We start from the raw sequence: 21,783 nt of genomic DNA on the forward strand, positions 1-21,783 counted from the left end.
TTTTTTTAGTTTCTTATGTGAAGCCATGTTAAGAACTGCTGTCCTAGATCATGATGCTCCCAATGATAATCAAGGCACAGATAAGGAGAATTCTGTGAATAGGTTTATTAGGACCACCTAGGAGAACCTCTTTGGCAACTATCACAAATTCTAGGGCATTTAAAATCTAGGCCAAGTTCATATTTGCTCTCCATGATCACCATTACAACAACCACGGGTCACATAGTGTTACAGAACAGAAGCATGGTCACTTTATTTTACCCAAATGCAATCGTTTTTCACAACCAAGACTTTTTTCTTTCCTATGTTACAAATGATGAGTCCAAGTCTGACTGTAATTTGGAGTTAAAAAGTGGTCATAGAAGCAAGGAATTATCTCTGAAGCTGCGCTTTGGGCCACTGTACCACCCCAACAGCTCTATCCTGTACTTTTTTTAAAGTAAAAAATCATTTAAAAAAAAATGGAGATGGGGTCTTGCTATATTGCCCAGGCTGGTCTTGAACTCTTGGGCTCAGACATACCGATATACTGACCCTCCCACCTCAGCCTTCCAAAGTGTTGGGATTACAAGTGTGAGCCATTGCGCCCAGCCATCTCTACACTGTTTTTCAAGGAAAGGCAGCTACACCTATTCCATCCCCAAACCAACCCACACCTGGTCTCCAGTTTTCTTGGAAGTCTCTGTTTTTCTCATGACAGCACATTACTTAATACCTACCTCATTAGGATGTTAACTCATAGAAACATACTACAAAAGCTTTAAAAAACATTTATTTGTATTAAGTAAGTGCAAGAGTGCAAAGAAACTTATGCATTTGGGCCCTTGTTTCCCTACTGTTCACATTAGTTTAGTTTAGAAGATTAAATATAATAACAGAAGGAGAATGGAAGAAATGAATATAAATATACTCAGGGTAGCCAAATCCTCTAATTCACTAAAGGGTGAACCAAAGTTGTTGGCCAGATTCACATTTATGTGGGAGCCTAAACAAACTATGTTCCCTTTAACTGTTCTAGGCATGTGGAAAAGGGAAGTGGACAACATTTATATTACAAGACAGTAATTTTATTGAAACACCTTTTTTTGTCTAAAACTATGCATGGAGATATTAATCTCTTGTTTATAAATTAGGTTAAGTCTAACATCACTATTTGAAACCAGTATTATTTACAAAAATGAACCTCTTATTTGCTTTATTGTTGGTTCACAGGAATAATTTTAAACCAACCTCAATCTATCTTTAAAAATCTTCCTGCCTTCAAATGCCCAGCAACCCTTATAAGGTTGGGGGCAGCCCTTTGACAGCAACATTCATCATTCACCAGGAATGTAGAACCACAAGTGAACAACAACAACAACAAGATTAAATCATTCCCAACCATTCCTATTTGCTTTTCCAAAGCATGCTATGTCTAATTCTGCCTTTCTATGCAGACAGGTAGCAGAGGGAGCCCATAGAGTATATTAATGTTAATTAAATTAATTTCTTTTAAAAGCTAACAAGATGGCTTAGTGTGGATGAGGATGAACTGCTGTGGATGACACTAGCAGATAATGAAGTAAACTTTAAACCCAGATTAGTAACGTACTCCAGTAACTGACCAGCTCAGATAGAGACTTACTTCTCATTTACTCTGGATCACATGTACAATTTTTTTAACTTCCAATTAAGTATAGTGCCAGAATCTTTCCAAATAGAGAATAGGCTTCTTAGAAATTCAAATTAAAATGTTAAATAATAAAAACTGGTGGCCTATTATACAGTTTCTGACAGACTCCAATATACTGGGTGCCAGAAAGTAACTCTATCTCAGTTGCTAGTAAAAAGGTAAATTTTGTATATACATAAAAGACAACATTACGAGACTGTAGTGTCATTTGTCAAAACAAGAATATCTAGAATGGAATTTTCAGTAAACACTTGGGATGAAGGGCAATCAGAATACAAGAGGAAGCAAAATCCACATAAGTTAATTCCTAATTTGAGAAATCAACAGAATCGATAAATTGATAAATACTGTCTCCATAGGTCACTAATTCCAAAGACTAGTTAGTAGTTAGTTTCTAACTAAACGATTACAGGACGTTCTGGTGTATGCTGTCTTCTTGTGATCGGTTTGTTCTGGCAAGACTTCACCAAGCACTTGCCCTTGAAAACAGCTCAGCGGGAGAACGATCGCAGGCAATCACTTCGTTTTATAAACTAGCCAGATAATAAGTCCCAAGATTACAATAACCACTGACAGGACAAGCACCAGGATACACATCTTCTTGCGAGATTTTTTCTGAGGAAAGAAATATGTAAACAAGACACTCATGAAACAAAATTTTTATGTGTAAGACTCCAAGAATGCTTCATAAATCTGTCTCCTTGTAATTAAAGATTAACTCTATCTATACAAAATTATGCAGAGACTTTCCCAGAAATCTTACATCAGCAGCATTAGGTAGTAGTGCAAGTGTTTTTTGTTTGTTTGGTGGTTTTGAGAGAGTCTCACTCCGTCACCCAGGCTGGAGTCACCCAGGCTGGAGTGCTGTGGTGTGATCTTCGCTAACTGAAACCTCCGCCTTCCAGGTTCAAGTGATTCTCATGTCTCAGCCTCCTGAGCAGCTGGAATTACAACATGTGCCACTATGCCCAGCTAGTTTTTGTATTTTTAGTAGAGACGGGGTTTCGCCAGTGTTGGCCAGGCTGATCTCGAACTCCTGACCTCAAGTGATCCACCTGCCTCGGCTTCCCAAAGGGCTGGGATTACAGGTGTGAGCCACCGCACCCAGCTGAGTAGTGCAAGTTTTAACGTTTTAATTCCAAGTCCCCACATACAATTTTAAAAAGGAGCTATACCTGTGCTGCCAGGCATTATTTGCAATAAAATAAGTTATGTGTACACGTGTATTTTAATAACATTTTATAATACGTATAAAACTGTTATGTTCATTGTAAAAAAAAATACATCAAGCAGAGGGAGAAAAAAATCATAGATAATACTGTCAACACTTTGATGGTATTTCTTTCTGATTTGTTATCTATGTATATTATTTGACCTAACTGGGATCACACTGTATGATGTTTGATGTTTTTCCCCACTTAATGTTTAGTATAAACATTTTTCTGTTATAAACTCTTCATAACATCTCTTAATTCTCATATGCAACGAGTGGATATATATAATTTACTTAATTATTCCTTTACTGTTGGACACTAAATTAATCACATAGTTTTGTTTGTTTTTTTTTTGAGACGGAGTCTCGCTCTGTCGCCCAGGCTAGAGTGCAGTGGTGCGATCTCAGCTCACTGCAAGCTCCGCCTCCCAGGTTCACGCCATTCTCTTGCCTCAGCCTCCTGAATAGCTGGGACTACAGGCGGCCGCCACCAAGCCTGGCTAATTTTTTGTATTTTTAATAGAGACGGGGTTTCACCATGTTTGTCAGGATGGTCTCGATCTCCTGACCTCGTGATCCGCCCACCTCCGCCTCCCAAAGCGCTGGGATTACAGGCGTGAGCCACCGCGCCCGGCCCAATCACATAGTTTTTAGAGGAAACACTATTATTAAATACAAATTTCTTTATGAGCACTCCCAGGTAAAACACAGCTATCCCAGGAACACGGACAATAACTGAAACGCTATTTATTTCTAAAAAGCCATGCGACACCAAATTGAAGGGAAATAAGAAGGACTTCATTCACATTATTTGTACACTGAGATAAAGATCTGGATAAGTAAAAAAAAACAGAGTTTCGACTAACATATAGAAGGATTTCACTTTACAGGAACAGTTTCAGAATGATTACCCCTATTTATTCATATATAAATAGCAGTCGAAGTTGATTCTATGTCCATGCGCTATGGCAACAGTGGAATCAACATAAAGTATCTATGAAGTCTTCCACTTGAACTGCACTTCTTACTATCCTAATTGAAATACATTCAGCTGTTCGGGATATAAAATCGCCTCATAGCAGATTTAGGTATCATATTAGTTTATAGGGTTAGCTTTGCAGTTACTAAGCTTCTGGTAAGTTTATTCAAGCTGTGATTTTCTCTTGTAGATCTATCTGCAAAGGAAAATACTAAAAATAGAACTGGAACTGCAATTATGGCTACTTTCCTTTAGCTTAAACCTAAGCAAAAGGCTGTAGCTGTTCTCAATATGTCAATGTACTCTGATGGCCTAAAGAGTCTGCAACACAGAGTGACTTTCTTTGGTACCCACTTTTACCTGATAGTAAGCAGCTCGCTGTAACTGTTCAGTGGCTCTTTCAACGTGCACCTCTGAGCTTTCCACATTGGCTTCTATGCTATCTGCAAAAGGAAGGACAGAGGATGTTTTAACACACCCAGATGTTTCAAGACTGCAAATTGAACAGATTTCTGATGTTATGGGTTCTGGTTTCACTACCACTATCCAAACTATCCAGCCATGAAATCGAGTTACTACCTTGATAAGAGACTAGCCCTATTCTTTGGGGAAAAAACAATAAATTTTGGGGGGTTATGAAGTATTTAACTTACCCATAAATGATTCATAAAAAATTATGTATATACACATAAAGAGAGAAACAATACATAATAAAGCAAATGGGGTAGAATGTTAATAAGAGGTAAATCTGGGTAAAGGGTATAAAGAAGGTCCTTGTGATATTTTTATTTTTGCTACTTTTTTTTTTTTTTTTTTAAAAGACGAAATCTCACTCTGTCGCCTAGGCTAGAGTGCAGTGGCACAGTAATAGCTCACTGTAGCCTCCAACTCCTGGGCTCAAGTGATCTTCCCACCTCAGCCTCCTGAGTAGCTAGGACTACAGGTGCATGTTACTATTCCTGGCTAATTTTTTTTGCAAAGACAGGGTCTCACTATGTTGCCCAGGCTAGTCTTGAACTCCTGGCTTCAAGTGATCCTCCCACCTCAGCCTCCCAAAGTGCTGGGATTACAGGTGTGAGCCACCATGCCCAGCCTATTTTTGCAACTTTTAATAAACTTGAAATTATTTCCATATAGAAAGCTTTAAAAAAAGAGTTGCTGGCCGGGTGTGGTGGCTTACGCCTGTAATCCTAGCACCTGAGAGGCCAAGGTGGGCAGATCACGTGAGGTCGAGAGTTCAAGACCAGCCTGACCAACATGGAGAAACCCCGTCTACTAAAAATACAAAATTAACCAAGTGTGGTGGCGCATGCCTGTAATCCCAGCTACTTGGGAGGCTGAGGCAGGAGAATCATTTGAACCCAAGAGGCGGAGGTTGTGGTGAGCCGAGATCGTACCATTGCATTCCAGCCTGGGCAACAACAGCAAAACTCTGTCTCAAAAAAAAAAAAAAAGTTACTAACCCCATAATTTTGCAAGTTTATAGAGATAAAAGCTGGGAAGCTGAGAGCTATTTCTCTAAACAAAGACTTACAGAGAAGTCAGTGGAACTGAGTATTCATGAGGCCTCATTTAATTTCTATATTTGATAACATAAGAATATTGCTAAGAAAAATAAATTTGGTAATTTTTAAAATGGCATTCCTAAATGTACTTTAATTCTATAGCTGATATGACTAACTCCCTTTTTTTTTTTTTTTTTTGAGACAGAGTCTCGCTCCGTCGCCCAGGCTGGAGTGCGGTGGCCGGATCTCGGCTCACTGCAAGCTCCGCCTCCCGGGATTACACCATTCTCCTGCCTCAGCCTCCCGAGTAGCTGGGACTACAGGCGCCCGCCACCTCGCCTGGCTAGTTTTTTTGTATTTTTTAGTAGAGACGGGGTCTCACGCAGGTTAGCCAGGATGGTCTCGATCTCCTGACCTCATGATCCGCCCGCCTCGGCCTCCCAAAGTGCTGGGATTACAGGCTTGAGTCACTGCGCCCGGCCTTTTTTTTTGTTTTTTTATTGAGACGAAGTCTCGCTCTGTCACCCAGGCTGGAGTAGAGTGGCGCGATCTCGGCTCACTGCAACCTCCGCCTCCCAGGTTCAAGCAATTCTCCTGCCTCAGCCTCCCGAGTAGCTGGGACTACAGGTGCGTGCCACCAGGCTCAGCTAATTTTTTGTATTTTTAGTAGAGACAGGTTTCACCAAGTGTTAGTCAGGATGGTCTCGATCTCCTGACCTCGTGATCCGCCCGCCTTGGCCTCCCAAAGTGCTGGGATTACAGGTGTGAGCCACCATGCCCAGCCTAACTCCTTTCTTTCTTTCTTTCTTTTTTTTTTTTTTTTTAAAGAGACAAATTCTCATTATGTTGCCCAGGTTGGCCTCAAACTCCCAGATGGTGCTTGAGCCTCAGCCTTCTGAGTAGCTGGGATTACAGATACATGCCAAATACTATCCACTCACCTTGAGATTAAAGGTATCAATAATACATACCAATCAGATCACCCTGGTCATGGATCATCATGGCCAAATCTTTAAATATCTGATTGACATCCAAAATGTCAGCCTAAGGAAGACAAAAAACAATTAACTAACATTAAGCAACATGTTAGAAGATTTGTTTCCCTCACATACCTAGTTTTATCTATTAACATGTGTGTTTTTAAGGCTGTATAAAGCATGCTTTCTCCATAAACAAAAAATAATCTATTGCTGCCCACCCAATGTTGTAAAACAGAAGGCACATAAACTCACCCTTCAAGCAACGTTAATTAGACATGCTACATGGGAACCAGTAAGAGTGCCCAAGTCGAAACAGTACAGCAGAAGGCTGGAGTGCTGATATAGACAAATTCTTGGTGTGACAGCCCTATGCGGAGACTGCTAGGCCTTGTGACAAAAGCCTGTGAGTGCCTCCTGACGACAACCACTGGGACTTTGGACTACAGAATTTAAATGTTTATACAAGATCATGCTATCTGAGGAATGCAAGGAGCCTCTTTTCCCCTGGGATTGTCTCTGGAACTGTGTGAGGAGCTGCTGGATTCTATCATCACTGGACAATGCCCTATAGTAACTCCCAGATGACTGACAAAAAGCTGATGGTTTGTGGATAGCATTTCCAAAGTGAATGGACTACATCCTATTTACTACTGTGATCAAAGAAGGGAAAAACAAATCAGCTCGGTGGGCTGAACTGCAGCTTATTTTCCTAACAGCAGTGAAAGAATTTATTTAACATTGGCAAAATCCCCTATATTTGGGTCTTTCTCCCTCCCTCCTTCCTTCTTTCCCTCCCTCTCTCCCTCCCTTCCTTTTTTCTTCCTCTTCTTTTCTTCCTTCCTCCCTCCCTCTCTTTCCTTCCTTCTCTCCCTCTCCCTTCCCTTTCCTTCCCTCCCTCCTTCCCTTCCTTCTCTCTCCTCTTTCCTTCCTTCCTTTTTCTCTTTCTTTCCTTCCTTCTTTCCTTTTCTTTCTCCCTCTCTCTTTTTTTTTTTTTGAGAGGGAGTCTTGCTCTGTCGCCCAGGCTGGAGTGCAGTGGCCCGATCTCAGCTCACTGCAACCTCTGCCTCCCGGGTTCACGCCATTCTCCTGCCTCAGCCTCCCGAGTAGCTGGGACTACAGGCGCCTGCCACAGCGCCTGGCTAATTTTTTGTATTTTTAGTAGAGACGAGGTTTCACCGTGGTCTCGATCTCCTGACCTTGTGATCCGCCCGCCTCAGCCTCCCAAAGTGCTGGGATTACAGGCGTGAGCCACCGCGCCCGGCCTCTTTTTTTTTCTTTTTTTTTTGAGGCGGAGTTTTACTCTGTCACCCAAGCTGCAGTGCAGTGGCACAATCTCATCTCACTGCAATCTCCACCTCCCAGATTCAAGCAATTCACCTGCCTCGGCCTCCTGAGTAGCTGGGATTATAGGCGCATGCCACCACGCCCAGATAATTTTTGTATTTTTAGTAGAGACGGGCTTTCACCATGTTGGCCAGGCTGGTCTCCTGACATTGTGATCCACCACCCTGGCCTCCCAAAGTGCTGGGATTACAGGCGTGAGTCACCGTGCCTGGCCTCCCTCCCTCTCTCCCTCCCTCCCTCCCTCCCTCCCTTCTCTCTCTATCCCTCCCTCACTCCCTTCCTTCCTGATCCACCTGCCTCGGCCTCCCAAAGTGCTGGGATTACAGGCGTGATCCACCATGCCCAGCTTCCCTCCCTCCCTCGCTTCCTCCATTCCTTCCTTATCTCCCACCTCAGCCTCCCAAAGTGCTGGGATTACAGGCATGAGCCACTGCGCCCAGCCCTAATTTTTGTATTTTTAGTAGAGACAGAGTTTCACCATGTTGGCCAGGCTGGTCTCAAACTCCTGACCTCAACTGATCTGCCTGCCTTGGCCTCCCAAAGTGCTGGGATTACAGGTGTGAGCCACCACGTCTGGCCTATATTTGAGTTTTTCTGACTCATGATCAGGCAGAAGAAAGACAATGGAAACCTGTCTTATTAAAGGGATGGTCATATGGGGCATGACCCTGTAGAAATCTGAGGGCAATTCCCTTCCAAGTTTGAAGGGTAATTGGAATCATAACTTGGCAAGCATTTCAATCACTTGCTAAGAGTCTACTATAGTGGACTATCTGCTAAAGCAAGTCTTGTCAGCATTTCAGTCACTTGCTAAGAGTCTACCATAGTTGAGGCAGTCTACTAGTTGCTGTGAATACAGCTAACTGGGGTGGAGGTGGGGAATAAGTGCACAATAAAATAAGAAGAAAGAGTACTGTATAGGAAATTACTGAATTAATGATATAGAAAGGTGTGGAGTAAAGGAAGACTGTGCAGAAGAGGTAGGACATGAGTCGTGCCGTGAAGCAAAGGAGAGGTCATATAAACAGAAAGGCAACTCAGTTAAAGAGAAATAACCTAGCTTTGCCATAACATAGAATTTGTATGTCAGAGTTTGGAAATTACTAGATATGAAAATTGAACCTAGGCTAAGGAATTTGGACTTTCCTCTGTTGAATATGCAGTGATCCGTTATACCCTGGTATCCATTACATTTCTTTCCTTAGCTCCGTATGTCTCACTCCACTCTGCTATAACAGTACATTCCTCCATTGGTATTCACAGGGGATTAGTTCCAGGACTCCCTTCCTCTAAGTCTCTGATACAAAATGGCATAGTATTTGCATATAACTTATGCCCATTCTCTCCTATATTCTAAATCATCTCTACATTACTTATATAATGTTACATTACTATATTATATTACTATTTTACATAGCGCTTACATTGTATTAGTAATGTACTGAACTAATACAATGTGTTATGTAAAATACTGTTACACTGTATTGCTTTTTACATTTGTATTATTTTTTATTGTATTGTTATTTTTTAGTTTGCTTTTTTAAAAAAATATTTTCAATTCACGGCTGCTTGAGTCTGAGGATGCAAAACCTGCATATATCGAGGGGCTGACTGTATTTTTTTTGAGACAGAGTCTCGCTCTGTTGCCAGGCTGGTCTTAAACTCCCGACCTCAGGTGATCCACCCACCTTAGTCTCCCAAAGTGCTGGGATTACAGGCATGAGTCAGTGCGCCCAGCCAGTAATTGTTTTTTAAAGGAAAGATTATTATTATTATTTGAGACAGAGTCTTGCTCTGTTGCCCAGGCTGGATTGCAGTGGCACGATCATGGCTCACTGCAGCCTTGATCTCCTGGGCTCAAGTGATCCTTCTACCTCAGGCTCCTGAGTAGCTGGGACCACAGGTACATGTTACAGCACCCAGCTAATTTTTTATTTTATGTAGAGGTAAGGTCTTGCTACATTGCCCGGCTGGTCTTGAATTCCTGGGCTCAAGCAATCATCCTGCCTCAGCCTCCAACTTGCTGGGATTATAGGCATGAGCCATTGCACTTAGCCATATTTCTAATGTTAGACAATTAATTCAATTAGTAGTAGCAGTAGGTGAAAAAGAGTAAAGAGATAACATTTTTGAAGGCAATAAAATAATCATAACTTAAGGATAAACTATCCCATCTAAAAACAGACACAACCAACCTGGCCAAAATGGCAAAACCCCATCTCTACTAAAAATACAAAAAGGCCGGGCGCGGTGGCTCAAGCCTGTAATCCCAGCACTTTGGGAGGCCGAGGCGGGTGGATCACCTGAGGTTGGGAGATCAAGACCATCCTGGCTAACATGGTGAAACCCCGTCTCTACTAAAAATACAAAAAACTAGCCGGGCGTGGTGGCCGGCGCCTGTAGTCCCAGCTACTCGGAGGCTGAGGCGGGAGAATGGCGTGAACCCGGCAGGCGGAGCTTGCAGTGAGCCGAGATCGCGCCACTGCACTCCAGCCTGGGCGACAGAGCGAGACTCTGTCTCAAAAAAAAAGACAAAAAAACAAAAAACAAAAATTAGCCAGGCGTGGTGGTGGGCACCTATAATCCCTGCTACTTGGGAGGCTGAGGCAGGAGATATTGCTTGAACCCATGAGGCAGAGGTTGCAGTGAGCCAAGAATGCACCACCGTACTCTAGCCTGGGTAACAGAGTAAGACTCTGACTCAAAAAATAAATAATAAATAAATTAAAACAGACATTGATGGCCTCTAGGACAGTGGGTCTCAACCCTGGCTGCACATTATAATGACCTGGGGGAACTTTTTAAAAAAACACCCATGCCCAGGGCCTCATGCCCAGAAATTATGATTTATTAGTTTGAACCATATAAAATAATGGATATTTGCCCATATTTAACATATAATAAACAGGAATTTCACATTATTCCATCAAATAATTAGTGCTAGATGACAGCTGGGCATTAAAAAAAAATCTTCTCCAGGTGATCCTCACATGCAGTCACAGTTCAGAACCACTGCTCAAAACTTCCCTCTCTCCTTTTCTCCTCCCGCAATCCCAGCGATGGCAGCCTTCTACCTTCGGAAAAAACTAAACTGGAGAAAACTCAGGGTTAAGGATATTTTAGCTGGGCACAGTGGTTCATGCCAGTAATCCCAGCACTTTGGGAGGCTGAAGCAGGCAGATCACTTGAGGTCAGAAGTTCAAGACCAGCCTGGTCAACATGGCAAAACCCTGTCTCTACTAAAAATACAAAAACTAGCTGGATGTGGTGGCACGTACTTGTAGTCTCAGCTATTCAGGAGGCTGAGGCAGGAGAATCGCTTGAACCCAGGAGGGGGAGGCTGCAGTGAGCTGGGATAGCACCACTGCACTCCTGCCTGGGCGACAAAGCGAGACTCAGTTTGAAAAAAAAAAAAAAAAAAGACATTTTATTAGTCACTGTGCAAAATTAAAGTTGAAAGCTCAGTTAGGTAAGAAAGGCCTACAGACTTTTCCCTCAACCTCCACCTCAAAAACTGTTCCTATTTCTCTGACCCACTGAAGGGATAAGATTTACAACTTGGGATTAGACTTCAGGATATATAAAAATGGAGCAAGACTTTTGGCCTGCCTTTATTCTGAGCTCTTCAGACTAAGCAAAGGGGCTCTCCATGTAGTCCTGCCTAACCCGGAGGTTGGCACTGAGATTTGAGGTCAGAGTTCTAAGGACCAATAAAATATCTGTCTGCCTTGTTCTGTTCTCCATGTACATCTCTCCAGGAGAAATAAGATGTGGTGATCCGTATAAGATGTGGTGATTGAAGAAAGGATTTGAGTACTCCTGGGCACCAAAGCCAATACCGTTATAACAGTAGTTCACGCCGGGCGCAGTGGCTCACGCCTGTAATCCTAGCACTTTGGGAGACCGATGTGGGTGGATCACCTGAGGTTGGGAGTTCAAGACCAGCCTGACCAACCTGGAGAAACCCCATCTCTACTAAAAATACAAAATTAGCCGGGCATGGTGGCGCATGCCTGTAATCCCAGCTACTCAGGAGGCTGAGGCAGGACAATCGCTTGAACCCAGGAGGCAGAGGTTGCAGTGAGCCAAGATTGCACCATTGCACTCCAGCCTGGGCGACGAGCGAAATTCCATCCAAGAAAACAAAAAAAAAACAAAAGAAAAACAAAAAAACAGTAGTTGAAACCCACCATGACTACACAGAGACAGAAAAAATACAAATCACACAATGACACATTTTATGCTTTTTCATAATCACTAAGATAATTAAAGTGAACTAACGAGTCCAGATACCTGCAAATACACTGAGTCAAATAAAAAACATGACCTGGCTCTCACCTCCAGCTGCCGAATTGCCGTCTCTCTTTCTTTAATAAGTTCCAAATCCTGCTCAGTGATGGCCACCTCATCCTCCTGGCTCTGCATCTGGTTCCACTCCTCATGGCTGCGGGGAGAGAAGCACACTAGGTGATTTCTCCTCTCAAAGGCATAACAAGACATATCTCCAGCATCTCTACTGCCAGCAGAACCTATGCAAAGACATCACCAGGGCTCCACTCCTCTGCTATCAATAAAGTACTGGAGGGCCACATTCTTCATATCCGGAAGCAAAGAGCTGATTATACCAGGAAAACAAAGACTCAGCTTCCATGGACAAAGCTGACATGTAGCAGAATTATGAGGGATGGGACTCCTGGCTGTTTCCATTTAGGGGTATACTCTGTAATCTCACTGGGGCTTGCCGGACAAGGAAAGTAGCCAGAGATTTGAACTCATCGAATTATGTTGCCCCATCATCTTCCAGAGCACTCTCAAAGTGCAAGCTGCATTGGTACCTTCAGTACTAAGTGGGTGGAGAAGAGCAAACTAAGTGACCTATCAGTGCTTTGCCAGTTAGTTCAACAGAATCACATCTCCTGGTTTTCAAAAATTTCCTTGAGGTTATGCTTTGGGTTAAATACCTCTTAACAGGCCAGGCATGGAGGCTCACACCATAATCCTAGCACTTTGGAAGGCTGAGGTAGGAGGACTGCTTGAGGCCAGGAGTTCAAGACCAACCTGGCTAACATAGCAAAAACCTCATCTCTATTAAAAAACAAACAACGCATAAAAAACCCTCTTAACAGAAAGCTAGAGAAATGTTATAACTCTTTATTTCTTTTTATTTTTTTTTTGAAACAGGGGTCTTGCTTTGTTGCCCAGGGTGGTCTCAAACTTCTGGCCTCAAGCTATCCTCCCTCAACCTACCAAAATGCTGTGATTACAGGCTTGAGCTACCTAAGTCTGCCCTTTTTTTTTTTGAGATGGAGTTTCGCTCTTTCGTCCAGACCGGAGTGAAGTGAATGCTACCGGGTTCAAGCGATTCTCCTGCTTCAGCCTCAAGAACAGCTGGGATTATAGGCGCCTGCCTCTACGCCCAGCTAATTTTTGTATTTTTGGTAGAGATGGGGTTTCACCATATTGGCTAGGCTGGTCTTGAACTCCTTGAACCTCAGGTGATCCACCCGCCTCAGCCTCCCAAAGCGCTGGGATTATAGGCTTGAGCCACCATGACCCACTGCCTCTTTATTTTCAAGCATTTAAAAGGAAAACATATTACTTATTATACTAGATATAAAAGACTTTGAAATTCCATTATTATGCATTTTCCCAACAGTATCATAAATCATACTTCACCTTTACAATGTTTAAATAGGCCGGGCGCGGTGGCTCAAGCCTGTAATCCAAGCACTTTGGGAGGCCGAGACGGGCGGATCACAAGGTCAGGAGATCGAGACTACCCTGGCTAATATTGTGAAACCCCGTCTCTACTAAAGAATACAAAAAACTAGCCGGGCGACGAGGCGGGCACCTGTAGTCCCAGCTACTTGGGAGGCGGAGGCAGGAGAATGGCATAAACCTGGGAGGCGGAGCTTGCAGTGAGCTGAGATCCGGCCACCGCACTCCAGCCTGGGCGACAGAGCCAGACTCCGTCTCAAAAAAAAAAAAAAAAAACAACGTTTAAATAACGTCCTCTACATGCTAGAGATACAAAACTAAGTAAGATAGAGTTCCCAGGCCTTTGAGGTGCTCATAGTGTTGTTGGGAGGAATGGATGTGTATCTATGCTAAAACATATCAAGTTCTAAACTAATACCACAAATACACCTCTATGGGATTACTCTGGAGAAGTTAAGAACATCATTCAGATGCAAATTGTCTGGTTTCCCTCTTAATACTCCTAGAAGGATGAATTGCTTCCATTTTATAAATGAGTAAACAGAGACCCAAGAACTCTGATAGGTTTAAATCTGAATTAGAGGTAAGATGACTTAGACCTCCTAATTTGTAGACATGTGGGTTCATACTTATTACTAGGGAGTCAACCTCTCTGCTTAACACGTAGACATCAATGGTTTCCTGGAATTTTTTATTCATCTTGAAATTACTCCTTCCATAACTCAAAAAACTTGGAAAAGCCCATGGTTTTGACTTTTTAATTTTATTCTGCGGATTATGTTATCTACCCCAGGTACCCCCTTATTTTTGCCCTCTATTTTTTTCATTGATTTTGAAATTAAAAGAAATATAACAAGATAGATTCCCATTTCAACTATCCAGCAGGATGTATAAATAATTCTATTACCTGTCAAATGAGACCAGCTGCTCCTCTCTTTGCCTCTCTTCTGCCTAGAAAGTAGATGGCATTATTGCTGCTGTCATCCAGAAACACGTCACAGACACACAAAACAAGGCCTTCCTTAGCATAGTATAAAGAAGCAATATCCTTTGACACCCACAGAATCTGTAAGATTACATAGGACTCTGGCAATCTGTCTCAACTAAGAAGTGGGTGTAAAGTGGTTGAAGAAAATCTGCATTCCAGTTTGAGTCCTGAACAGAAACCATACTGAGAATAATAAGGGTAGGAGAGAGGGCTAACAATAAAAATAACAACAAAATATTTTAAAATTTGGGGGGAGGTAGATTAAGAGAAGTTGAAAAGTTGCAAGAAAACAAAATTTCAGAACATATAAAAATTTTTTAAATGGACATAGGATATTAGGCACTAAAGCAGACTCACTTCAAAACTCAGTCTAATGTAAATGGTGTTACCTTTTTTTCTCCTGAGGTTTTTTGATTTTTACTGATGTGTGGTCAAGAGTATATGAGATCTGGCTGGGCGCAGTGGCTCACGCCTGTAATCCCAGCACTCTGGGAGGCTGAGGCGGGCAGATCACAAGGTCAGGAGTTCAAGATCAGCCTGGCCAACATGGTGAAACCCCATCTCTACTAAAAATACCAAAAAAATTAGCCGGGCGTGGTGGTGGGCACCTGTAGTCCCAGCTACTCAGGAGGCTGAGGTAGGAAAATTGAATCTGGGAGGCAGAGGTTGCAGTGAGCTGAGATTGTGCCACTGCACTCCAGCCTGGACAACAGAGAAAGACTCCGTCTCAAAAAAAAAAAAAAGAGTATATGAGATCCTTGAGAAAGTTGCTAATCAATCTATCATCAATAAATATTAAACTCTGAAGACATGGGATTTGGCATAAACACACATAAACTAACCTTTCTTTTCTTTTCTTTTTTTGAGACGGAATCTTACTCTGTCGCCCAGGCTGGAGTGCAGTGGCCGGATCTCAGCTCACTGCAAGCTCCGTCTCCCGGGTTCACGCCATTCTCCTGCCTCAGCCTCCCGAGTAGCTGGGACTACAGGCGCCCGCCATCTCGCCCGGCTAGTTTTTTGTATTTTAGTAGAGACGGGGTTTCACCGTGTTAGCCAGGATGGTCTCGATCTCCTGACCTTGTGATCCGCCCGTCTCGGCCTCCCAAAGTGCTGGGATTACAGGCTTGAGCCACCGCGCCCGGCCGAGAATTTCAAATTTCTATCCACTCAGAGGAACACTGTGGGTTTTTGGGGTTTTTTTTTCTTTTTACTTTACCTTTTCCCCAGATCAAGAAATAACACTGCGAGTCCTAAAAGCCCACCCATGTGCCCTTCTCCAATCACAACTCCATCCCTCCCTTTTAAAGTATCTATTATCTGGACTTTGTGAAAATCATCTTCTTGCATTTTAAGAATAGTGAGCTATATCCTTATTCGATATCATTTTGCCTATTTTTGAACTTTACATAAATGGAATTATACTGTTTATATTCTTTAGTGCTTTTTTTGAATCATTCCAGATTATACCAGATCCATCTCTGATACTGAATGTAACTGTGCTTCAATCATTTTCTTTGCTGTATGATATTATAGTGTATGAACATATCACAATTTATCCATTCAACTGTTGACAGACATCTGGATGTTTCCAATTTTTGACTACTACAAACAATGCTGCTATGCACATTCTTGTACATACATCCTGGTATAACACATACAGGTTTCTCTAGGGTAGAATTGCTGGATCACAAGGTCTGCATGTGTTCTGAAGATAGAGCCAAAAACAGCCAAACTGTTTTCCAAAGTAGTTGTTCTAATTTATACCACTGGCCAGATAAAAAAGTTCCCGTTGCATCATATCCATAACGACAACTCCCAGTGTTCACAGAATTTTAAACTTCTGCCCTCCTTGTGGGCATGAAATAGTATTTCATTGTTACTTTAATCTGTAATTTCACCATTACTAAAGAAGCTGAGTACCTTTTCATTTGACCATTACTCAAAATAATACTAATGTGTTTATTTGCTCCATGAGTATAAATATCAACAGGATGGAGCAAAAGCAATGGTGGGGGACTGGTGGCGGGGAAGTGGGGATGGTTAATGGGCACAAAAAACAGGAAGAATGAATAAGACCTAGTATTTGATAGCACAACAGGGTGACTATAGTCAATAATAATTAATTATATATTCAAAAATAACTAGAAGAGTATAATTTAATTGTCTGTAGCATAAAGGATAAATGCTTGATGGGATAGATACCCCATTTATCATGGTGTAATTATTATACATTACATGACTGTATGAAAGTATCTCATGTACCTCATAAATATATACACCTACCATGTGCCCACAAAAATTAAAAATTAAAAAAAGGCAATGGTAGTGATATGGTTTGGCTCTATGTCCCCACCCAAATCTTGTCTCGAATTGTAATCCGTGCAGAGGGAGGGACCTGGTGGGAAGTGATTGGATCATGGGGGTGGTTCTCCCATGCTGTTCACATGACAGTGAGGGAGTTCGCATGAGATCCGGTTGTTTGTTAAGTGTCTGGTATTTCCCCTGCACTCTCTTTCTCTCTCTCCTGCCACCATGTAAGATATGCCTTGCTTCCCCATGGCTTTCTACCATGGTTGTAAGATTCCTGAGGCCTATCCAGCCATGCAGAACTGTGAGTCAATTCAACCTCTTTTATTTACAAAGTATCCAGTCTCAGGTAGTATCTTTACAGCAGTGTGAAAATGGCCTAATACAGGTAGATAAAATGGCTCAAGGCAGTGGCACCAAATTGCCTAGTATTATTGTACTCTTCATCACCACACACAGTATTTTAAAAGTCAGTGTGTCCTCAAAGCCATACAAATTATTAATTAAACCTTGACCCCTCAGTACACATCTTTCTACTATTCTGTATTGTGAAATGGGAAGTGCACATAAAGTACTTCTGCTGCATAAAGAAAAAAACACAATGTCTCTAGGAAAAGCACTTGTGTAATGGAACTGCAGGCTGAACTAGCCACTTTTTTTAGGGAATACCATTTTTACTTATTCAATATAGTTTTATAAGAACTTACTAAAAACTTATTTAAACACTTTAAAACTTTTATAAATGTAAACATATAAACTTTTCAGATGGGTATTTGGCAGACAACTTGTTGAAAATAAGTATGAGCCTGTCACTTCAAGGAAAACAACAGAGGGTGTTTGTTGCCAATGATAAAAATGCAGCTTTCAAGTAAAAATAAAAATAGAATTTTGGAAGACTTGTATCTACCACTGTAACAGTTTCCGAATATTTAAAGACTTTTCTGGAGAAACTGATGAAAATGTGTATTTTTTTTAATATTGTGAAATGAAATGTATCGATATTTGGAAGAGCTGTCTAACTCAGGGAACCAATATTATCCAAATGATAAATGCATGATGCTATAAAAATCATGCATGGATAAAAGACCCAATCAAAGTATAACATAAACCAACAGATGTTAGTGTAACAGAGTATGAAGTCATTATAATGGTTTTAGATTCTACAATGCAATTAACTTTTGTCAAGTTTTGATGTAGTATCAAAGAAGAGTATCAAAAATGATCTGAAAAGGTTATAAAAATATTCCTTTTTCAATTGTATATTTCTGCCAGCTTGTATTTTCTTCAGATACTTCAACCAGAACAACCTATCACAATAAAGCAGATACAATCCTAGACGAAAAAAGCTGAGATAGTTCATCACCACTACACCTGCCTCATAAGAAATGCTAAAGGGAGTTCTTCAAGCTGAATGAAAAGCGTAATAATTAGTAACATGAGAACATATGAAAGTATAACATTCACTGGTAAAAGTAAGTAAACAGTCAAATTCAGAATATTCTAATACCATAATGGTGGTATATAAATCACTTACATCTTTAGTATGGAGGTTAAAAAACAAAAGCAGCTATGAATATCTAGCTGTCTTCTGGTAAGTCAGACATTAAAAAAAAAATTTGCAAAAATGAAAACAATGCTACTATGCCCACTAATTTTTTTCTTGGAAAAACATTTTGTTTTTAATTAAAAATCTAATTTAATTCCTTCTCTCCCCATGTGCATAAAAAAATCTAATTTATATTCATGTTAATACATAATAAGTGTATTATTTGTAAATGAATGAAGAAACATCTAAAACTTTTCTCAGTTTTAATTTCTAATACAGTATACATCAACAGATATGACTCACATAAACAAAACTTCTTTGGGGTCTGATATGGTTTGGCTCTGTGTCCCCACCCAAACCTCACCTTGAATTGTAATAATCCAAGGCGAGATGGTCAATGGTCAAGGGTGAGACCAGATGGAGAAAACTGAAGCATGGGGACAGTTTTCCCCATGTTGTTCTCGTGATAGTGAGTGAGTTCTCACAATATCTGATGGTTTTATAAGGGGCTTCACCCTTCTCTCAGCACTCATTCTCTTTTTTTGAGATGGAGTCTCACTCTGTTGCCCAGGCTGGAGTGCAGCGGCGCGGTCTCAGCTCACGGCAATCTCCGCCTCCCGGGTTCAAGCGATTCTCCTGCCTCAGCCTCCTGAGTAGCTGGGATTACAGGCATTGGCCACCATGTCCAGCTAATTTTGTATTTTTCAGTAGAGACAGGGTTTCACCATGTTGGCCAGGCTGGTCTCGAATTCCTGACCTCAGGTGATCCACCCACCTCGGCCTCCCAAAGTGCTGGATTACAGGGAGAGCCACTGCACCCGGCCAGAGAATTTAATGATTTTTAGGAGTGTAATGGGTTACTGAGATCAAAAAGTTTGATAACTTTTGTTCTATTGAGTTGTATCTTTCTTTTTCATATTGATTCATGGGAATTCTGGGTTTTTTTTTTTTTTTTTTTTTTGGAGATGCAGTCTTGTTCTGTCCCCCAGGCTGGAGCGCAGTGGCACAATCTCAGCTCACTGCAACCTCTGTCTCCCAGGTTCAAGCGATTCTCCTGCCTCAGCCTCCAGAGTAGCTGGGATTATAGGCATGCACCACTACGCCCAGCTAATTTTATATTTTTAGTAGAGACAGGGTTTCACCATGTTGGCCAGGCTGGTCTTGAACTCCTGCCCTCGTGATCTGCCCACCTCGGCCTCCCAAAGTGCTGGGATTACAGGCGTGAGCCACTACGCCTGGCCAAATTCTTTATATATTCTAAATGCTAGTCCTTTGCTATTAAATATACAGCAATGTCTTCTTCCTGTCTGTGATTTATCTTCTCACATATTTACCACTTTTTTTGTTCATTTCTTTCTGCTTTTCAGACTTTCCATCTGAGATCACTTTCCTTCCACCTGAAATACATTCTTTAGAATTTCCTTCAATAAGGTGCTGATAGAAAACTCTCTTTTGATTGAAAATGTCTTTAATTAGCCCTCATTCTTGACATATATTTTCACTGGATTTAGAATCCTAGGTAGGCAGTTACTGTCCTTCATCAACATTCAAGATAGCACTCTACTGGCTTCCACTGTTGTTGAGAAGTCAACTGTCAATGTAACTGTTGTATCTCTGAAGGTATTCTAATGTTTCTCCAGCTATCTTTGTGACTTTTCTTTTTGTCTCTGGTTTGAAGTTTGTCTTTGATATATCTACATTAGAGATTTTATTTATCCTGATTGGGATTTGTTAGTCTTCTTGAAACTGTAGGCTAGTGTTTTTAATCAGTTCTGGAATATTATCAGTAATTATTTCTTCAAATATCACCTCTGTTCTATGTTTGCCCTATTCTCATTCTATAACTCCAGTTAAAACTACACTAGATCTTTTCTCTCCATTCTCCATTTCTCATAATCTTTCTTCCATATTTAACTTCTTAACCCCCTATGCTACATGCTGGATAATATCTTCTAACCAATTTTCTAGTTAAACCACCCATCCACTAAGTTTTTAAATTTCTGTATTATATCTTTCCATTTTAGAAATTCTTTTGACACTTTTCAAAGCTTTGTGTAGTTTCCTGCAGAGGTTTTTAGCTTTTTATGTCTCTAAACACAGTAAGTATAGTTGTCTTATAATTCTAATATACAAAGTCTTTGTAGGTATATTTCACTTCACTGTTGTTTCTACTAATTCTTGTTCAAAGTAATTTGTTTCTTTGCACACATGGTTATTTTTAGTAACTGGTACTTACTGCTCTAGAAAAATTATTTGAGAGTATTATTTCAGGGCTAGGATAAAGGTGTCTTTCTAGAAGGAATCTGTGTTTGCTTCTACCCTGCACATAGGTGACTGTACCAGTCCAGGACCACTGAACCATGCAGGTAGGATGAATTTGAGCAGAAAATCTGCCTGAAGAAGGTTACTTTGTGGTCATCTTGTCTGGATTTCTCCTCCCTCATGCCCTCTTCCTCCATCTGCTCAGTTCAGTGCTAATGCAATCTTTTTGCAATCTGCTGGGGGATAGGAGAGTTTACTTTTGACTTAATATTCTAAGGATATAGTCTCTTATGGCCCAGTTCAATTTGAGTTGTACCTTCTTTTATATTCTCCATCTTGCGTGGACCTTTGGCTTTGACTTTTATCCTCCTCATGCCATGAGGATATCAAAACTGAAGTTCAAGTTTGCCTTCAGTAAAGACATTCAATGCAAAAGCAGTTTCAGTGTTCTGCTGACCTCTCAGGCTTTATCTTAATATTTTCATAAATCTTTGATACTTTTGAGAAGCTGGATTTTTAAAATCCAGTATTTGGTCATCCTTTTCAAAAACAGAGGGCTAGTCCAAATAAACTAGCCCATTATATTCCAGGACACAGATTCATTATTTTTATTTTCAAGTTTTTAACGTTAAAACCAATATATCAAAATAAAAAAGAAAATTAGACATAGTTCTTCCTCCTATATCTCTTAACCCTCATTCAGATTCCTGTCTAGGCTTTGATCACATGCATACATATTTTTTACGTAGGTTACACCAACCTGCCATTTTCACAGCAGTTAACTTATATGTTTATTGGTCAAAGAGAAAAAGAAAAAAAAAACACAAACTTGGGAAAGAACATTCTGATATTGCAAAGACCTTCTTTTGGGAATCAACTTACAGAAAGACGAGATCCAGCTCTTGCTCTGGCAATACTCTCCTTTTCCTTTTCGGATACCCTTCTCTGCACAGCCTGGAAATTGTTTAAGGCTGCAGAGAAGTCATTCATGAGGCGTTCCTTCTGAAGTCTCTGCTGGCGCTAAGGAAATCAAGCAAGAACTTGAGATTTCATATTAACCCAGAATCATTTGGTTTTAATCTACTTAAAAGCAAAATTATACCCCTTAAAGATTTCCAACTAGGAACATTAATATAAAATAGTCTCTTCTTTAAATTAATAAATGTGCTCTTTGCTAGCTTAAGTCCCTCATTAATACTTATAGACCAAGTCAGAATTTTTCTTCTTTTATTCTGACAAACCTGGGAACTGGGTTGCATTTAACTTCTT

The 21,783-nt window shown here is 40.9% G+C and overlaps 1 protein-coding gene across 3 annotated transcripts in view; it reads right to left on the bottom strand.

Annotated features, from left to right (window-relative positions):
* Positions 1–85: 85 nt before the first annotated feature.
* Positions 86–21,783, bottom strand: part of STX12 (syntaxin 12) — a 51,538-nt gene continuing 29,840 nt past the window's right edge. Inside the window, exons 4-10 of one of the 3 annotated variants that reach the window (XM_011955546.1) lie at positions 21,397–21,534; positions 14,319–14,362; positions 12,240–12,308; positions 12,032–12,137; positions 6,341–6,413; positions 4,225–4,307; positions 89–2,287 (exon numbers count right to left, since the gene is read on the bottom strand). In XM_011955546.1, coding sequence (XP_011810936.1) covers positions 2,189–2,287; positions 4,225–4,307; positions 6,341–6,413; positions 12,032–12,137; positions 12,240–12,308; positions 14,319–14,362; positions 21,397–21,534 — 612 coding nt within the window. In that variant the 3' untranslated portion in view covers positions 89–2,188. Of the gene's footprint in view, positions 2,288–4,218; positions 4,308–6,340; positions 6,414–12,031; positions 12,138–12,239; positions 12,309–14,318; positions 14,363–21,396; positions 21,535–21,783 lie in introns of all 3 variants that reach the window. The other 2 variants (XM_011955548.1, XM_011955547.1) reach the window with 2 other exon arrangements.

The sequence above is a fragment of the Colobus angolensis genome, unplaced genomic scaffold (genome assembly GCF_000951035.1).
Source record: "Colobus angolensis palliatus isolate OR3802 unplaced genomic scaffold, Cang.pa_1.0 Scaffold4, whole genome shotgun sequence".
Taxonomy (NCBI): domain Eukaryota; kingdom Metazoa; phylum Chordata; class Mammalia; order Primates; family Cercopithecidae; genus Colobus; species Colobus angolensis.